The sequence below is a fragment of the Phyllobates terribilis genome, unplaced genomic scaffold (genome assembly GCF_046119375.1).
Source record: "Phyllobates terribilis strain yellow unplaced genomic scaffold, ASM4611937v1 Scaffold_9__5_contigs__length_417890890, whole genome shotgun sequence".
Taxonomy (NCBI): domain Eukaryota; kingdom Metazoa; phylum Chordata; class Amphibia; order Anura; family Dendrobatidae; genus Phyllobates; species Phyllobates terribilis.
In genome coordinates, this window is record NW_027362769.1 from 114,902,850 (window position 1) to 114,920,427 (window position 17,578).

Here is a 17,578-nt window from a genome sequence, read left to right on the forward strand (position 1 = left end):
CAAAAAATAGTCCAGGACACTTTGCAGCGATCAGCGACCTCACAACAGGGGCCTGATCGCTGCAAAGTGTCACACATAGCGACATCGCTGGTGAGGTCGCTGTTGCATCACCAAAACCGTGACCCAGCAGCGATCTCACTATGTGAGACGGGGGCTTAAGGAGTAGACTGATAAGAAGCTGCTATTTGCTTTACACACTTAAAAGGGAACATGTCATTCAACTCATGCTGCCTAAGAATCAACCTGGTTGCACAACTGCAGCCAGGTAGGTTTTTATTGACTGTAGGGAGAGACCTAACTATTCCGGCGCTGCCCTGGTCGGCTTCTGTCTGCACCACTCCAGATGATTGAAAGCTTTTTCCTATATGTGTACATAGGAATCTCTAACAGCTGCGTTGAAATGGAACGTACACGGCCACCAATCGGCCCCCCATGACACGATTATGTGGCAACGATGGGTTACAATGGTAGCCTGGTACTGCGGTTGTTGTCATCTTGGTACTCTGAACTGAACTTCAATGGAGACTGGGATTTTTAATATATACTGCAATACTGAACGGTGGCTCAGTGGTTAGCACTGTAGCTTTGCAGCGCTGGGGACCTGGGTTCAAATCCCACCAAGGACAACATCTGCAAGGAGTTTTTATGTTCTCCCCGTGTTTGCGTGGGTTTCCTCCCCCACACTCCAAAAATATACAGATAGGGATGCATCTTCTTCCGCAAAGTGTGTCTTCGTCGCCAAGTGTGGGAAGTTACTTCAGAGGCAGTTAACTCACACTTTGCTTACTCTTTACCATGTTTTTTGTTAGTTTTTACTCTCTTCTCTATAGTCCTTCACTTTCTACTAACCCCTCTAATCCGTACTCCAAGTAAGGAACTCTTCATCTCCCTCTCCATCTTCCCCATCCATCTCACCTCCTCCTCAGAACTATTCCTCAACATTCAATCCTGTGTCTCGAAACAGACAGCCACCTCATGCGCTCTCCTGCTCCCACCTGCTAACACTTTCTCTGCTCCTCCTCACTGCCGGTGACATCTCTCCAAATCCTGGTCCTCCTCACCAGATCCCCAGTCACTTCCACCTCCTAGCCACTATCTGTTACAAACTTTCACAACCTCATACCAATTCACCCAGTCCCCACTTCCCCAGTCGCACTAACAGGAGCTCTATGGAATGCTCGCTCCGTCTGCAACAAACTTTCCTACATTCATGATCTTTTCATTACTAACAAACTTTCCTTCCTCGCCATCACCGAAACCTGGCTCAACCCCTCTGACACAGATTCTCCAGCTGCACTTTCATAAAGGTGGATTGCACATTTCCCACACCCCCTTGTCCCAGCAGCAAACATGGTGGAGGAGTATGCTTTCTCCTGTTTGATACCCGTGCCTTCACCTAAATCCCTCCGTTACTCTCCCCTTTTTTGAGGTGCACATCTACTCTCCCTCCAACTGGTTATTTACTGTCCCCCAGGGCCAGCCACCACTTTCTTGGACCACTTCACCACCTGGCTACTTCACTTCCTTTCCGCCGACATACCACTCATCTGTCTCTAAGCTTCTATCCCTCATTTCCTCCTTCAGCCTTGCTCAATGATCTTCCACCCCCACTCACAAAGATGGCCACACACTGGACCTCATCTTCACCCACCTCTGTTCCCTACCTAACCTCTCTAACTCACCTCTCCCTCTTTCTGACCACAACCTACTTACATTCTCTGCCCTCTCCTCTCCAGGTACACAAACCCCACTCCACAAACTTGCACACCCTCGCAGAAATCTCAAACACCTTGACCTACACTCACTCTCTGAATCCCTCCTCCCTCTTGCAGACATAAGTTCCTTACACATTGCAGATGCTGCTGCCGCTTTATATAACACCTCAACAGCTGCAGCTCTCGATTCGGTCGCCCCTCTCACATATACCAAAGCTCCCAATATCAATAGGCAACCATGGCACACCAACCTGACAAAAGAACTGAGACGGGCCTCCAGGGTTGCTGAGCGGAGATGGAAAAGGTCCAACTCCAATGAACACTTCATCGCATTCAAACAGTCCCTCACTACCTTCAAGTCCACACTCACCGCAGCAAAAACAAACACTTCTTATCTCTCATATCCTCCGTGTCTCACATCCCTAAACAGCTATTCAAAACTTTCAATTCTCTGCTCCGGCCCCCAGCGCCTCCTCCCTCTCCTCTCATCTCAGCAGAAGACTTTGCCTTATTCTTCAAGCAGAAGATTGACATCATCAGACAAAGCTTCGGCCTTAAGGCCCCACAGCCCCTCCTCATATCTACCCAACCTTCCACCTCCGAAACCAGCTTCTCCATCATTACAGAAGATCAAGTTTCCTCTTTACTCTCCAAATCACACCTCGCCACCTGTGGACTCGACCCAATCCCATCCCACCTCATCCCTAACCTTACCACAGTCTTCATCCTAACCCTAACCCACCTCTTCAACCTGTCACTAACAACTGGCATCTTCCCCTCATGTTTCAAACACGCCTCAATCACACTCATCCTCAAAAAGCTCTCCCTTGACCCATCCTCTGTCTAGCTATCGCCCCATATTACTCCTCCCCTATGCCTCAAAACTACTGGAACAACACGTCGACCTTGAACTGTCCTCCCACCTCTCCTCCTGCTCCCTCTTTGACCGCTAACAATCAGGCTTCCGACCGCACCACTCCACTGAAACTGCCCTGACTAAAGTCACAAATGACCTACTAACCGCCAAATCCAAATGCCACTACTCAGTCCTCCTCCTCCTGGACCGGTCATCTGCCTTCGACTCAGTGGACCATTCTCTCTTACTACAGACTCTCTCTTCTCTTGGCAGCACAGACTTGGCCCTATCTTGGATCTCCTCATACCTAACAGACTGGAAATTCAGGGTCTCCCACTCACACACCATCTTCTCATCTCGCCCCCTATCTGTCGGTGTCCCCCAAGGCTCGGTCCTAGGACCCCTGCTCTTCTCCATCTACACCTTTGGCCTGGGACAGCTTATAGTCTCTCACGGCTTTCAGTATCAGCTCTATGCCGATGGCACACAGATCTACCTGTCTGGACCCGATATCAACTCCTTACTAACCAGAATCCCACAATGTCTGTCCACTATTTCATCCTTCTTCTCTGCTAGATTTCTAAAATTAAACATGGATAAAACTGAATTCATCATCTTTCCCCCACCTCACTCAACTCCCCCATCTGACCTATCCATCAAAGTTAATGACTGCCCACTCTCCACAGTAACACAATACTATGGTATTGCAGTATGTAGCATAAGATATAGACAAAAAAAAAAAAAAAAAGAATTTAAGAAAATTAATATAAAAATTTTAATCACCCCATGTTTTCTCCTTTAAAGATGAACCAATGAAAAAAAAAAGTGTCTGTTAAAGTCCAGTGTATCAAAATATGACTAACCTATACAATAAAAGCCGTAATGAAGAAAAAAAAAAAAATTGCTGTTTTTCAGACACCACTCCTCCCTAAAAGAAAATGCAATAAAATTTAGAATCACAATGTACCCAAAATTGGTATCAATACAACTGTTAGCCTGCCGTACAAAAAAAAGTCCTCACACAGCTCTATCAAATCAATGGAAAAATAAAGTTGTTACATGGAGATAAAGCCCTTTTTTTCTTTTTTTTAACAAAAACTTTGGAATTTTTTTTCGCCACTTAAATAAATGTAATAAAACTATGCAAAATTGGTATTGCCTAAATTGTACGGAGAATCATGTTTCAGAGTTATTATTACCAGAGAATAAAAGTCATGAAAACAAAATCCATTACAGATTTGCATTTTTCCCTCACAATTTCACAAGAATTGGATTTTTTTTTTTATGTTTTCCAGTACAAATGTTAAAAGTGAATGGTGTCATTCAAAACTACATCTCTTCCTGCAAAAAAATCTAGCCATTATAAGGTTCAATAGAGAGAAAAAAAAGTGATGGCTCTGGGAAGAAGGTGAGAGAAAAAATGAAAGTACAAAACAAAAAAGTGTCTGGTTTTTAAAGGGAATTTGTCACCAGGTTTTCCACTGTAATCTGAGAGCAGCTTGATGTAGAGGCAGAGACCCCAATTCCAGCAATGTGTCACTTACTGGTCTTCATGAAATCTTTTTGATACAATCATGGTTTTCTCTGCTGAAGATTTACCAGTTCTCTGAATGCTGAACTCTGTATGACCCTGCCCTCATCACTGATTGGCTGCTTTCTGTCAATATACAGTGTACACAGAAAGCTGCCAATCAGTGGTGAGGGCGTGGTTACACAGAGCAGCAGGACTGGGAGGCATGAGGCAGCTGTTCGTGTAGTGATAATCTTCTGCTGATAAAACACTAATTTTAATGAAATAGAAAATCATTGCCCAGTAGGTGACATCGCTGGGATCAGGGTCTCAGCCCCTACATCATACTGCTCAGATTACAAAGAAAAAACCTCATTACAGATTCTGATCTGCTGCTAACATTTTGGTAATTGAGAAGGTAACCCTACTAGAGAATAGTATTAAGCACTGGTTTGCCTATTTTATTTAGGTTACACCTCAAGTCATTCAGGAAGTATTTGTAATTTCATAGCTGCATGCATTTTGGGTCTATCACCATTATTGGTTGTTCTGTTACAGAAGTAATATGGGAGCCGTATAATGCTGAACGCAGTGACACAAGGTCATATACTGGCACAGTGAATCCTCTGCTGTAGTTACCAACTGAGGAAATGTCACTAATAATCTGCTGGAGGGGTAGAAATCAATTTTCCATGCATTATGTCCCGCATGGGATTTGCATCACTGATCAGGAAATGAAGATGAATTAGGGAGCGGCGCAATCTGCAAACATGTAAATGTTACAGAAATGTCTGGTCGCCTTCATTGTTCCCTACACCTAGCCAGATGGCCATAGGAGCAATGATCATCAAAGATATGATTGTTATGTCTCTGATGCTATTACAATTAGTTCTAATTGATAAATTTGCTTAATTTGATTGAACAAATATCAGATCTTCTTAATCTTTATTTCTGCTGAATCATTTTCATACTAAAAGTTTTGAAATGCTTCCCATAGTTGGTTTGAACTAATCTGCAGGGTATCTAGCATAAAATAATTTTTTTCCATTTTATTTCTTTTGCCTTCATGTTTCCCCCTTCAGTGCTATTGCAAAGAATCAGTCCCCTTCCCCCTCTGGCAGCTGCTGATATAGTCCCTAAGGTCTTTATGTTGCTGTAGAGGCGCTGCTCTTTTCTCCGACAAGCAGGGCGGATGCCTATTGCAACTGGCTGCTCCGTGGTAAACAGACAACTACTATGCACAGAACTGTGGGGAGAGTGATAGACTGAGCATGTGGGACCAGCGGCAGCTCATTAGGTGGACCTGTGCATAGCTGTACACTATGAACAACAGGTGGTGCCATATTTTGCTATTCACAAGCCAATTCAACTCTACGGGTCTGTGGGGAAAAAAAATAAAAAATAAATAAATCAGACCACTTGGATAACATCCTAGTGCAGTCCTACTTTCACGGACTGACATTATAGAGAAGGTGGAGAATTTTTTCTTTTCCCTCTCCACCTCCAAGAAAATCAGATCACGCTCCGGCCAGAGTCTGATTAGCAGAAGCAGACTGATTTCTCAGATGTGGAGAAAAAGTGGTAGTCTGCACGAGCCCTTACTATTAGTGATTAATGTGGATCCTAATCTCCATCGATCAAAAAGGTTGACATTTAAGAAGTTTTATAAAAAAAAGTATAAATCATAATACTTTATGTTAAATATTAGGAAACATAAAACAGTAGATTAGTGAACTACCTTGATGCTGAATCACAAGGATGAATATCCACTTCCTCTGTAAAAAGTAAATTAAGAATGTATTATTAAAACACTGCTCATAAGAACAGAAATCAATCCACAAACACCATGCCTTGCTGGAGGCTTCTGTGTTAGTAACACGATTACCTTTAGGTCCGAGCACTTGTAGTTTCTCATTTTGTAAGTTTACAGGTCGCTACAAGAAAGGACAAATATTAAAAAACCCTGTAGAACCTGTAGACACAGAACACACTGCATAGAACAGATGCATTTTCATATTATTACTTACATTATATAGGGAATTTTTCTTGGCCAAGGTAAGATGCTTCTGGCGTTGTCTTTTGGTCTTGCGTGGCTTGACATGTCCTGGATATCCCATGTCCTGGATACGTCTGTGTAGGGTGGCTCTTGAAGCAATGACTCCAGCAGCAGTCCACTCCTTGTGAATCTCCGCCAAATTTTTGAATGGCCTTGTCTTAACAATCTCTTCAAGGCTGTGGTTATCCTGGTTGCTTGTGCACTTTTTTCTACCACACTTTTTCCTTCCACTCAACCTTCCATTAATATACTTGGATACAGCACTCTGTGAACAGCCAGCTTCTTTAGCAATGACCTTTTGTGACTTACCCTCCTTGTGGAGTGTGTCAATGACTGCCTTCTGGACATCTGTCAAGTCAGCAGTCTTCCCCATGATTATGGAGCCTACCGATACAGACTAAGGAACCTTTTTAAACGATTAGGAAGCCTTTTCAGGTGGTTTTTTGTTAATTGTTCTAATTTACTGAGATAATGACTTTTGTGTTTTCATTTGCTGTAAGACATAAATCATCAACATTAACAAATAAACACTTGAAATAAATCACTGTTTGTAATGACCCTATATAATATATGAGTTTCACTTTTTGCATTGAAGAACTGAAATAAATTACATTTTTGATGATATTCTTACATAACTTACATTCATAAAATTACTATTGAAGATTGTCTTTCATGCCAATGTATAGTTAATTAAACGACTAATGTGGTGCAACATCGGTCACTATCTGGATAACCAGCGGTCCCATACACCACAAGCCGACTACACTATATAATTCATATGAAGCTATTTTATGATGTGTAATATACTAGATTGTTATAATCGTATTTGTTCTCTCATTTTCCAATGATTACCGTATTTTTCGGACTATAAGACGCACTTTATTCCTCCAAAATTTTGGAGGAAAGTGGGGGGTGCGTCTTATAGTCAGATATACAGAAATGCTGTGGGTCGTGGGGGATGTGGGGGAAGAGACAGTGGCGAAGTAGCGTGACACAGGAGGCAGCAGCCGCCTGCTGCAGCCTACACTGTGCCCACTACTAAAGAAAATGAATATTCACTGCTCCCCACGCCCATCGACGTGGGGAGCGGTGAATATTCATTTTCCTTAATAGCCGGCACACAGTGCCTGAAGTGTGGCTCCAGGTATGTATGGCACCCTTCATCCTTGTATATATGGCCCCCCTCATCCTCGTATGCTTGGCACCCCCTGATCCCTGTCGAGCTGCACAGAAAAAAAAAAAAAAAAGAAACAATTATACTCACCTCCTCTCTCCTCCAGCGCTGTGTCCCGCTCTGTGCCGGAATAGTCACTGCTCCTCACGCCGGGACTGCATGGACTTTAATAGCGGGCACGCTGACAGCGAGCGCAGCAGGAGTTGTGCTGCGGCTACAGTGTGCGTGCTTATTAGGGAGAATGAATGATCACTGCTCCCCACACACACAGTCCCGGCGTGGGGAGCAGTGACTATTCCGGCACAGCATCTCGCTGTGTGAGAGCGCATGGCAGTTATGCCATGCACGGCTCACACAGTGAGAACCCTGAGGAGGCAGAGCGGGATGCAGCGATGGAGGAGAGAGGAGGCGAGTATAATTGCTTTTTTTTTTTTCTCTGCAGCGTGACTGGGAACAGGGGGTGCCAAGGATGAGGGGGACCATATATTCAGGGATGAAGGGTGCCATACATATCATGAAGAGAGATGAAGGTGCCATTCATACCAGGATGGGTGTGAGGGGGGCCATATTTACCAGGATCAAGGGTGCCATACATACCAAGAAGAGGGATGAGGGGGGCCATGCATACCAGGATGAGGGATATTAACAGAATTGGGGGACATTACTCCTATAACAGTGTCAGCAGCAGACCCCCTCCCCCTTAACAGGGCATCATGACATTTTTTGCTTACATTTTTTTTTTTCTATTTTACTCCTCCCTCTAAAATCTAGGTGCATCTTATGGTCCGGTGAGTCTTATAGTCTGAAAAATACGGTAGTTAAAGTTTCTAAAGCTCATTTTGTTGCTCCTTTTTTGCTCAATTTTCATGCTCCCTTTTTTTTTGCAAATTGAAAAGTGATGCAGTTAAATGTCTGTGAAAGTTGGTAAAATCTGATAAACATGATAAAACCACCTGTGTAAAGTATATCTGACAGTGTTCTTTGAAGTGCGATCTAAATATTCTGATTAGTGGGACCTCCATTGATAAGAAGCTTATTTCCTGCACAGCAGCACGCATACACGTCCCTGCTGTGCAGAGCGCGGAACAATTATTATAATGAACTCAAGCTATATTTGAAAATGGACCTTTAAAAAAAAAAAAAAAAAAAAATCATAAAACATGACTTTATACCTTCTGGGTCAAGAACTTCCAGCTTTCCCAATGCCTGGAAAAGAAACCACAGTCAGAAAAGAGTCCAAAAATTGCCATACAGTAGTGTGCAAACAGTGAGATCTGCAAGTGCAGCGTATCTGCACGATCCTGGCCAAAAGGCGCTTGTCATAAAGGACTAATCGCCCACATGACCGCACCTCGCTGGATGTCTTGTTAGCAGCACTGCTTAGACCTGGACACTGGGCATGGGCAATCATATGAGATTGAGTGTTTTGCCTGCTCTGACAAGGAACATAAAGGGGAATTGCCATCTTCAAGATCTTATCCCAATATGTAGTAAGTGTAATAATATTAGCAAATACCTCCAATTAGAATAGTTCTTCTGATTCACTATGTCCCTTCCCCATGTGCAGGACATTACAATAGCCTAGGTATCCATGGTTAGGACCACTCATATAGTGACAGTTAGTGGTCGCAACCATGGATACCTAAGATACTGCAATGTCTTGCACATGGGGTAAGTGACAAAGCAAATCAGAAGAACTATACTACATTTCTAATTGGAGGTATTTGCTAATATTATTATTACATCTACTACATATTGGGAAAGGATCTTTGAGATGGGAGTACCCTTTTAACAAACAGAAAATACAACAATAATCCAGATCTACACAAAAGACATTTGGGCCATCAGCCAGAACCACAAATCCAGCATCACTGCAGACCTATTACATTCTTTACATTGCATTTCCCTTTCACTTAGCAAAGGACCAGTTTACTACTTCACAAACTTGCACACCCTCGCAGAAATCTCAAACACCTTGACCTAAACTCACTCTGAATCCCTTCTCCCTCTCACAGGCATAAGTTCTTTACACGATGCAGATGTTGCTGCCGCTTTATATAACAAAATATTAGCTGCAGCTCTCAATTCAGTCGCCCCTCCCACACATTCCACAGCTTGCACACTCAATAGGCAACCCTGGCACACCAACATGACTAAAGAACTGCAAAGGGCCTCCAGGGTTGCTGAGCGGAGATGGAAAAGGTCCCATTCCAACGAGCACTTCATCGCATTCAAACAGTCTCTCACTACCTTCAAGTCCACACTTACTGCTGCAAAACAAACCTACTTCATCTCTCATATCCTCACCATCTCACAACCCCAAACAGCTATTCAACAGTTTCAATTCTCTCCTCCGTCCCCCAGCGCCTCCTCTCATCTCAGCCTAAGACTTTGCCTCATTCTTGAGCAGAAGATGGACACCATCAGACAAAGCTTTTGCCTAAAGTCCCCACATCCCCTCCTCATATCTGCACAACCCTCCTCCAAAACCAGCTTCTCCACCATTAGGGAAGATCAACTTTCCTCATTACTCTCCAAATCACACCTCACCACCTGTGAACTTGACCCAATCCCGTCCCACCTCATCCCTAACATTACCACAATCCTCATCCCAACCCTAACCCACCTTTTCAACCTGTCACTAACAACTGGCATCTTCCCTTCATGTTTCAAACAAGCCTCAGTCACACCCATCCAACTGGTGTCTTCCAAACATGCCTCGATCACACCCATCCTCAAAAGCCCTCCTTTGACCCATCCTCTCTGACTAGCTATCGCCCCATATCACTTCTCCCCTATGCCTCAAAACTACTGGAACAACACGTCCATTCTGAACAGTTCTCCCACCTCTCCTCCTGCTCTCTGTTTGACCGCCTCCAATCTGGCTTCCGGCCACATCACTCCAATGAAACTGCCCTGACTAAAGTCACCAACGACCTACTAACTGCCAAATCCAAGCGACACTACTCTGTCCTCCTCCTCCTCCAGGACCTGCCATCTGCCTTTGACACAGTGGACCATTCCCTCTTACTACAGACTCATCTCTTGGCATCACAGACCTGGCCCTATCTTGAATCTCCTCGTACCCAACAGACCGGACAGTCAACGTTTCCCACTCACACACCACCTCCTCATTTCGCCCCCTATCTGTCGGTGTCCCCCAAGGTTCAGTTCTTGGACCCCTGCTCTTCTCCATCTACTCCTTCGGCCTGGGACAGCTCAGAGTCCCGCGGCTTTCAGTATCATCTCTATGCTGAAGACACACAGATCTACCTCTCTAGACCTGATATCACCTCCTTACTAACCAGAATCCCACAATGTCTGTCCGCTATTTCATTGTTCTTCTTTTTTAAATAAAATGTTTTTTATTGATTTTTAGAAAGATTTACACAAAGGAAAAAAAGAAAAAGGAAAAAACAACAACCACCAGACAAACATTGGAGAAACACAGTTCTCTACCCCTCAACCTTTAGAGGCATTAAACAGGAGTTATTTATACATCTTGGCTCTGCAAAACCAGCATAATTAGATGAACAAATATTTGAACATAGTAACAATAGTCAATCCAATTACATATAACTTGTGGAAGTAATAATAATATTTTAATTAATTTTCAAAGAAGTTTAATTTGAGGCATCATATAAACGTAACTCAAAGCAAGCCAAGGTGAAATCTCCTCAGTTCCCTAGATGTCGAACCAGAGCCATCAATCCATAGACCCCATATCTTGTCAAATTTAGAGATAGGCATACATCTAAAAAGAGATGCTTTTTCCAAATTTACTAGCCAGTTAACTTTATCAATAAATTCTGATATCATAGGCTCCCGATCTGCTATCCATTTTTGGGCTATCAATTTTCTTGCCATATATAACATAAGTGCTGCCACAATTTTGCCGTACTCATCAATAGTCAGATCTTCAACATATCCCAATATACATACTAATGGTGAAAGCTCTATGTCAATTGAATAAACCCTGTTAATCATTGCTACAACACTCTTCCAAAAGGACACCAAGTTAGGATAGTTCCACATCATATGAAGCATATCTGCCATGTTAGTTTTGCATCCAGTACAGTGGGGACTTGAACGAAATCCTACGTTAAATAAGAATTGAGGTGTCCTGTATACCTGGTGTATCACATGTATATGGGACAGTCTATGGGATTCACTTAAAGACAGTTGTGGAACTCTTTCCAGGATATCTGACCAGTGTTTTCCTCTATGGGTCCTATTACACTCTCCCATTTCTCTTTTGATCGCATCGGTTGGTTTGTCAATATAATGTCTAAGAGACTGTTATAAAGTAAGGAGATCAGTCCACGAGAACTGTGTAGATTAGCTATTCTCTTTATTATTGAGTTTTGGGGTACCCCTCCTTCCAAAACAATGCCTTCCGTCCGATATGCGTGCCTAAATTGTAAGTATTTATAGAATTCAGAGGGAGGTAACCCATATTCGTTTTGCAGCTGTGAGAATTCCTTAATCATATCACCTGTCAGCACTTGATTAAGTCTGTTTAAACCCTTGGCGCCAGGTCCAGCGTCAGCACCCGGGCAAATGCCGGGGCCCTGAGCATGGTGTAAAGTGAAACTGGCTCAGTTGCCCTTAGCAACCAATCAGATTCCACTTTTCATTCCTCACAAAGTTTATAGTCGAAAAGCAAAAAGTGTTAGTGATGTGAAAAATTACATAAGAGATGCATTTCAAGAAATTAATACCCAAAGAGACTTGTGCAAAAAAGTTTGTCGAAGCATAAGAGGCGACTTCAAAGCTGTGCAAATTGTAATGGAAAACAGTTTGAGAACCTGCGTTGATAAAATTTAAAGGCTTTTGTATTATTGTTCAGAATAAAATTTAATTGTCAATGTTATGCTTGTGTTAGTAAATATAATTTTATATATAAATCAAAATAAATGTTATTTTCTGGCCACCTACTTTTGGACCACCCTGTAAATAAATAAAAAATATTATATATATATATATATATATATATATATATATATATATATATATATATATATATATATATATGTATATATTTTATGAGGATGTTTAGAGACATAGTGCAATATATAATATTGCAACCTTTGGGGCATATACATGACCTGCTATATATTATACTATGTCTCTAAACATCCTATTTCATGGTTGTTCTAAAACAAATACCTTTGGATCTCTGGGTTTGCCTTTCTCCACTTCCCCCTTCTATATGGCATTGGATGCTTTTCTTATTGAGCAACATCACTATTATGATTATTATTTTTTTACATTATAGGTACAATTTGCGCTTGAATATGATCACCTATATTTGAAACAAGTGACCTACTACTTGACAACCGTGCATACGAGCTTTATGCATGTTAAAATTATATATGTATGTAATATGTGTGGCTTTATTATTTGTGTGACCTTATTAAATGTAATATTTTTCATTGACACAGATAAACCTTGATAAAGGCAATTAGCCAAAACGAAACGTTCCGTTGGTTACTCTCTCATTATGGTCACTTTTTGGAATTCAAACAAATATTTTTTGAAATTATATACCATGGTTTCCTCATTTATTAGTGCCGGAGGTTCAGGTTAGATATCAGTGGACTATTTTCCTCCTGAGCACAAAGGATTTTTTCTAACCGTGCGAACGCTTATTGTTCTGATATTTCTCCAAATTTAGTTATGGGGGCAGTTTTTGTAGCAGTGTCTGATTTATATCTATTGCAATATGGATGAAAAACATTATTGAAATCTCCCATGCAAAGCACTGGAACTCCCGGTATCCTATTCATTAGTGATGCAATATTTTTCAAAGTAATGTTATATGGAGGAGGAATATAGACTGCCACAAGTAGAATTTCTTTTGTGAATATTTTACAGTGGATGCCCACAAATCTGCCTTCTCCATCTATCTTGGAATCAATTAAATCAAAAGGGATAGTCCTATGTACTAGGATGCTACCCCCCCTAGAATATGTGGAGAAGGTAGAGTGGAAGCTGTGGCCTATCCAGGAATATTTCATACCCACAACACAATTTTTCCCACAGTGCGTTTCCTGGAGACACACCACCGCAGGCAGGTTATCCGGATACGCTCCATGACCGCCGCTCTCTTTAAGGAGTCCCCCAGACCTCTGACAGTCCATGAAAGGAATTTTACTTTATCAGCCACTATATCTAGTTATATAGGGATTGAAAAACACAGATGACTTGTAAGGTATCCCACCTTGCTCTTCTCTTTTATAACCCTTTTTACAGTATTTCCACTTAGTCGACTTGACTGCTAGTATTTGAAGAACCAGACAACAAGTTATAGAAACAAAAACCCCACAAACACATTTAAACAAGTAAACCTTAATCCATCCATTCAATCTGGATGAAGAAAGGCACCAGTCCATCCTGTAGCCGAATACAAGGCAAGCGAACAATCAACATGTCCGGCCAGGCCACGCTCCCATTTCATCGTTCTTCTCTGACAGATTTCTAAAACTTAACATGCCTAAAACAGAATTCATCATCTTTCCACCGTCTCACTCAAGCGCCCCAACTGGCCTATCCATCATAGTCAATGGCTGCCCACTCTCCCCAATCCTGCAAGCTCGCAGCCTTGGGGTAACCCTGGACTCTCATCTCTCCTTCAAACCACATATCAAAGCCCTTTCCACTTCCTGCCGACTCCAACTCAAAAATATCTCCCGGATCCGCACATTCCTCAACCGCGGATCTGCAAAAACACTAGTGCATGCCCTCATCATCTCCCGCCTTGACTACTGCAACCTCCAGCTCTGTGGCCTCCCCTCTAACACTCTCGTACCCCTCCAATCCATTCTAAACTCTGCTGCCTGACTAATCCACCTGTCCCCCCGCTATTCGCCGGCCTCTCCTGTCTGTCAAACGCTTCACTGGCTCCACACTGTCCAGAGACTCAAGTTCAAAACCCTAACGACGGCATGCAAAGCCATCCACAACCTGTCTCCTCCATACATCTGAGACCTAGTCTCCTGGTACTTACCTGCACGCAACCTCCGATCCTCACAAGATCTCCTTCTCTACTCACCCCTTATCTCCTCTTCCCACAATCGCATGCAAGATTTCTCCCGTGCATCCCCCCTACTCTGGAACTCTCTACCCCAAAGCATCAAACTCTCGCCTACCGAGGAAACCTTCAAAAGGAACCTGAAGACCCACCTCTTCCTACAAGCCTACAACCTGCAGTAACCATCGCTCCACCATACTGCTGCACGACCAGCTCTACCCTCACCTACTGTATCCTCACCCATCCCTTGTAGATTGTGAGCCCTCGCATGCAGGGTCCTCTCTCCTCCTGTACCAGTTAACAATAACAATAATAATGTGCGGGGCAACATGGATCAAGTGCAAGGTTGCTTTACACTATTCATCAGTCTTCATGATCAGATGTTTAGACACTTTGCTTACAGCATACATGTCAAACTCTGGCCCGTGGGCCAAATCTTGCGTGGTTTTATTTGGTCCGCGACACCAGAACCACCACCCCTATGTGGGCCCATTTTTCTGTATGGAGGACCATGTGGGGCCCATTATTCTGTATACTGGTTAGCCCGTGATTTTATCCAATTTTTCTATTTTGGCCCTCTGTGTGTTTGAATTTGACATCTGTGGCTTACAGGAAGGAAATATCTCACCTTGCACAGTTTGACTTTGGAAGCGACTGCACAGGCTTCAGTCCTAAAAAAAACACAACACTGTGATATAAATATATATATTGTGACAAAGTCACTGGCAGAATACTGGAAGGGAGATGTTTCACTGAGGCTGTTAGCTTCAGTCATGTGAAACATGGAAGTTTCTCCTGCATAGTAGGTGTAGAGAGGGCTAAACAGCCATTTAAAAAGGGCATGTTTTATAGGTGGATGGCTGTAGTGCAGGCGGGAGGCCATCCACCATATCTCCACCCAAGGGTGGGGCCTGGGCTTTAAATAGCCAGCCTTTTACTCAGGTGGTGTTCAGTGTGTGGGAGCTAGCTCCTGAGAGAGAGAAGCTTGTGTTTGGGCTAAAAGTGGACCATGTGCTCTTGCTAACTCTGAGTGGCCTGGACCTCAGCCAAAGTAAGGACTGCTCTGTACCTTTTTCCTTTTTGTTTCCTTTTATGCCTGGAAGGTTACATTTATGTTATGCACTTGACGCCAATGATTATCCTGTGGCCAGAGTGACCACACATATTAACTGTGGGGATGAGTCCTATGAGGTCTGGTGGTTAAGGACCTGCTATATCCAATAATAATAGGGCGAGACTTTAGCCTGTTCTGGGGCTTATGGCGGAAAGCAGACGTACCATGTGACTCAGGACGTAGCCATTTCCCCCATGATGAATTTCCAGCGCAGTCAGAGGCAGATGAATTCCCCCTATGTGTCCTTACCGGTGATGAGGACGAGACGGTGACCCAAGAGGCCGAGATTCCTGAATTGGGAGTTTCTGGGGTTAATTTTGGTACTGCTCAGATGCAGGATCGAATGCATTTGATAATGTGTCTGTAATCAAGATGAGAGGGGAAGTGGTAGAGCAATTGGTGGTGCCGGGGCCCTATAGGCGTAAGGTATTAGGCCTGGCCTATTCTCATGTCTTGGGTGGGCATCTAGGGGTAGACAAAACTTAGGAACAGGTCCTGCAGAGGTTCTACTGGCCTGGATGTCACAGAGAGATTGTGAATTACTGCCGGTCCTGCCCCACCTGTCAGCTAACTGCTCCTGTATCCCACTTCCGCAGCCCCCTAGTACCGTTGCCTATTATAGAGGTCCCATTTGACTGAATAGGCATGGACCTTGTCGAGCCCTTGATCAAGTCCGCCAGGGGGCACCAATACATCCTGGTAGTGTTGGACTATGCAACTCGGTATCCGGAGGCGGTACCATGGCTATACTCCTGTCAGAGGAGTTTCCCAAGAGAGCTGGTGCATAATTTCTCCAGGACTAGCCTGCCAAAGGAGATCCTGACGGACCAGGGAACTCCTTTTATGTCTAAGGTGATGAGGGAGTTGTGTAAGACTCTCCAGATTGCGGATGGTATACAAACGTCCAGAGTTGTGCAAACGGACGGCCTGGTAGAGAGATTCAACAAGACCTTGAAGTCTATGCTGAAGAAGGTCGTGCAGAAGGATGGGCGAGACTGGGATTGCCTGTTGACATACCTGCTGTTTTCCATTAGGGAAGTTCCCCAGAGCTCTATGGGATTCTCACCGTTTGAGCTGCTATACGGCTGCCACCCTCGGGGGACTTTGGAAATGGCAAAGGAGACCAGGGAAGCAGAGGTTACACCCCACTTGAACGGCATCGAGCATGTGGCTCAAATGCAGGACTGGATCACGAGGGTGATGCCAATTGTGAATGAGAGCCTCCTACAGGCACAAGAAGCCCAGGCCAGGGTCTACAATCGGGCCGCAAGGCTGAGACAATTCAGCCCTGGAGACCAGGGATTAGTACCCACGGTCAAAAGGAAATTTCTGGCCAAGTGGCAAGGGCTGTACGAGGTGGTCGAGAAGTTGAGTGAATACAATTATAAAATCCACCAGCCAGGAAGAAGAAAGCTGCACCAGATGTACCACATCAACTTGCTGAAGCCGTGGCGGGACAGGAAACTGTGGGGCTACAGGTCTGGGGGCCAATCCTGAAGCCAGGGTCGAGGATGTCACAGTGGCAGAGACATTATTACTGGCCCAAAAACAACAGTCCCGAGAACTGCTGAAGAGAAATCGTGACCTGTTCTCAGAGTTGCCCGGATGTACGCAGGTTGTGGAGCATGAGATCTTGACGGAACCACATGTACGGGTGAACCAGAGTACATATCGAATCCCCGAAGCAGGCTGTGAGGTGATCTCCAAAGAGGTGCAGAGAATGTTGAGCATGGGCGTCATCGAGGAGTCTAAGAGCGGTTGGGCCAGCCCCACTGTTCTTGTACCGAAGACGGGCGGAGAATGGCGATTCTGTAACGATTACAGGAAACTAAATGAAGTGTCTAAGTTTTATGCCTATCCGATGCCCCGGGTAGATGAACTTATTGAAAGGCTGGGGCCTGCCAGATACATTACTACCCTGAACCTAACAAAGGGGTACTGGCAAATTCTCTTATGCCAAGGAGAAGACTGCCTTCTCTATACCTGACTGGTGTTTTCAGTACACCAGGATGCTGATCGGTCTGCAGGGAGCCCCAGCTACCTTCCAGAGGGCCATGAACCGGATTCTAACCTCGCACAAGAAGTACGCCGCCGCTTACCTGGACGACATCGTGATCTTC

At 43.9% G+C, this 17,578-nt stretch overlaps 1 protein-coding gene across 2 annotated transcripts in view; it reads right to left on the reverse strand.

The window, feature by feature from the left end:
• The window catches only part of LOC141160874 (uncharacterized), a 43,177-nt gene that overhangs the window by 13,517 nt on the left and 12,082 nt on the right, over window positions 1-17,578 (reverse strand). Inside the window, exons 2-6 of one of the 2 annotated variants that reach the window (XM_073645670.1) lie at window positions 14,973-15,015; window positions 8,484-8,517; window positions 6,109-6,630; window positions 5,967-6,015; window positions 5,820-5,856 (exon numbers count right to left, since the gene is read on the reverse strand). In XM_073645670.1, the coding sequence (XP_073501771.1) occupies window positions 5,820-5,856; window positions 5,967-6,015; window positions 6,109-6,510 (488 nt within the window). In that variant the 5' untranslated portion in view covers window positions 6,511-6,630; window positions 8,484-8,517; window positions 14,973-15,015. The remainder of the gene's footprint in view (window positions 1-5,819; window positions 5,857-5,966; window positions 6,016-6,108; window positions 6,631-8,483; window positions 8,518-14,972; window positions 15,016-17,578) is intronic. The other variant, XM_073645668.1, reaches the window with a different exon arrangement.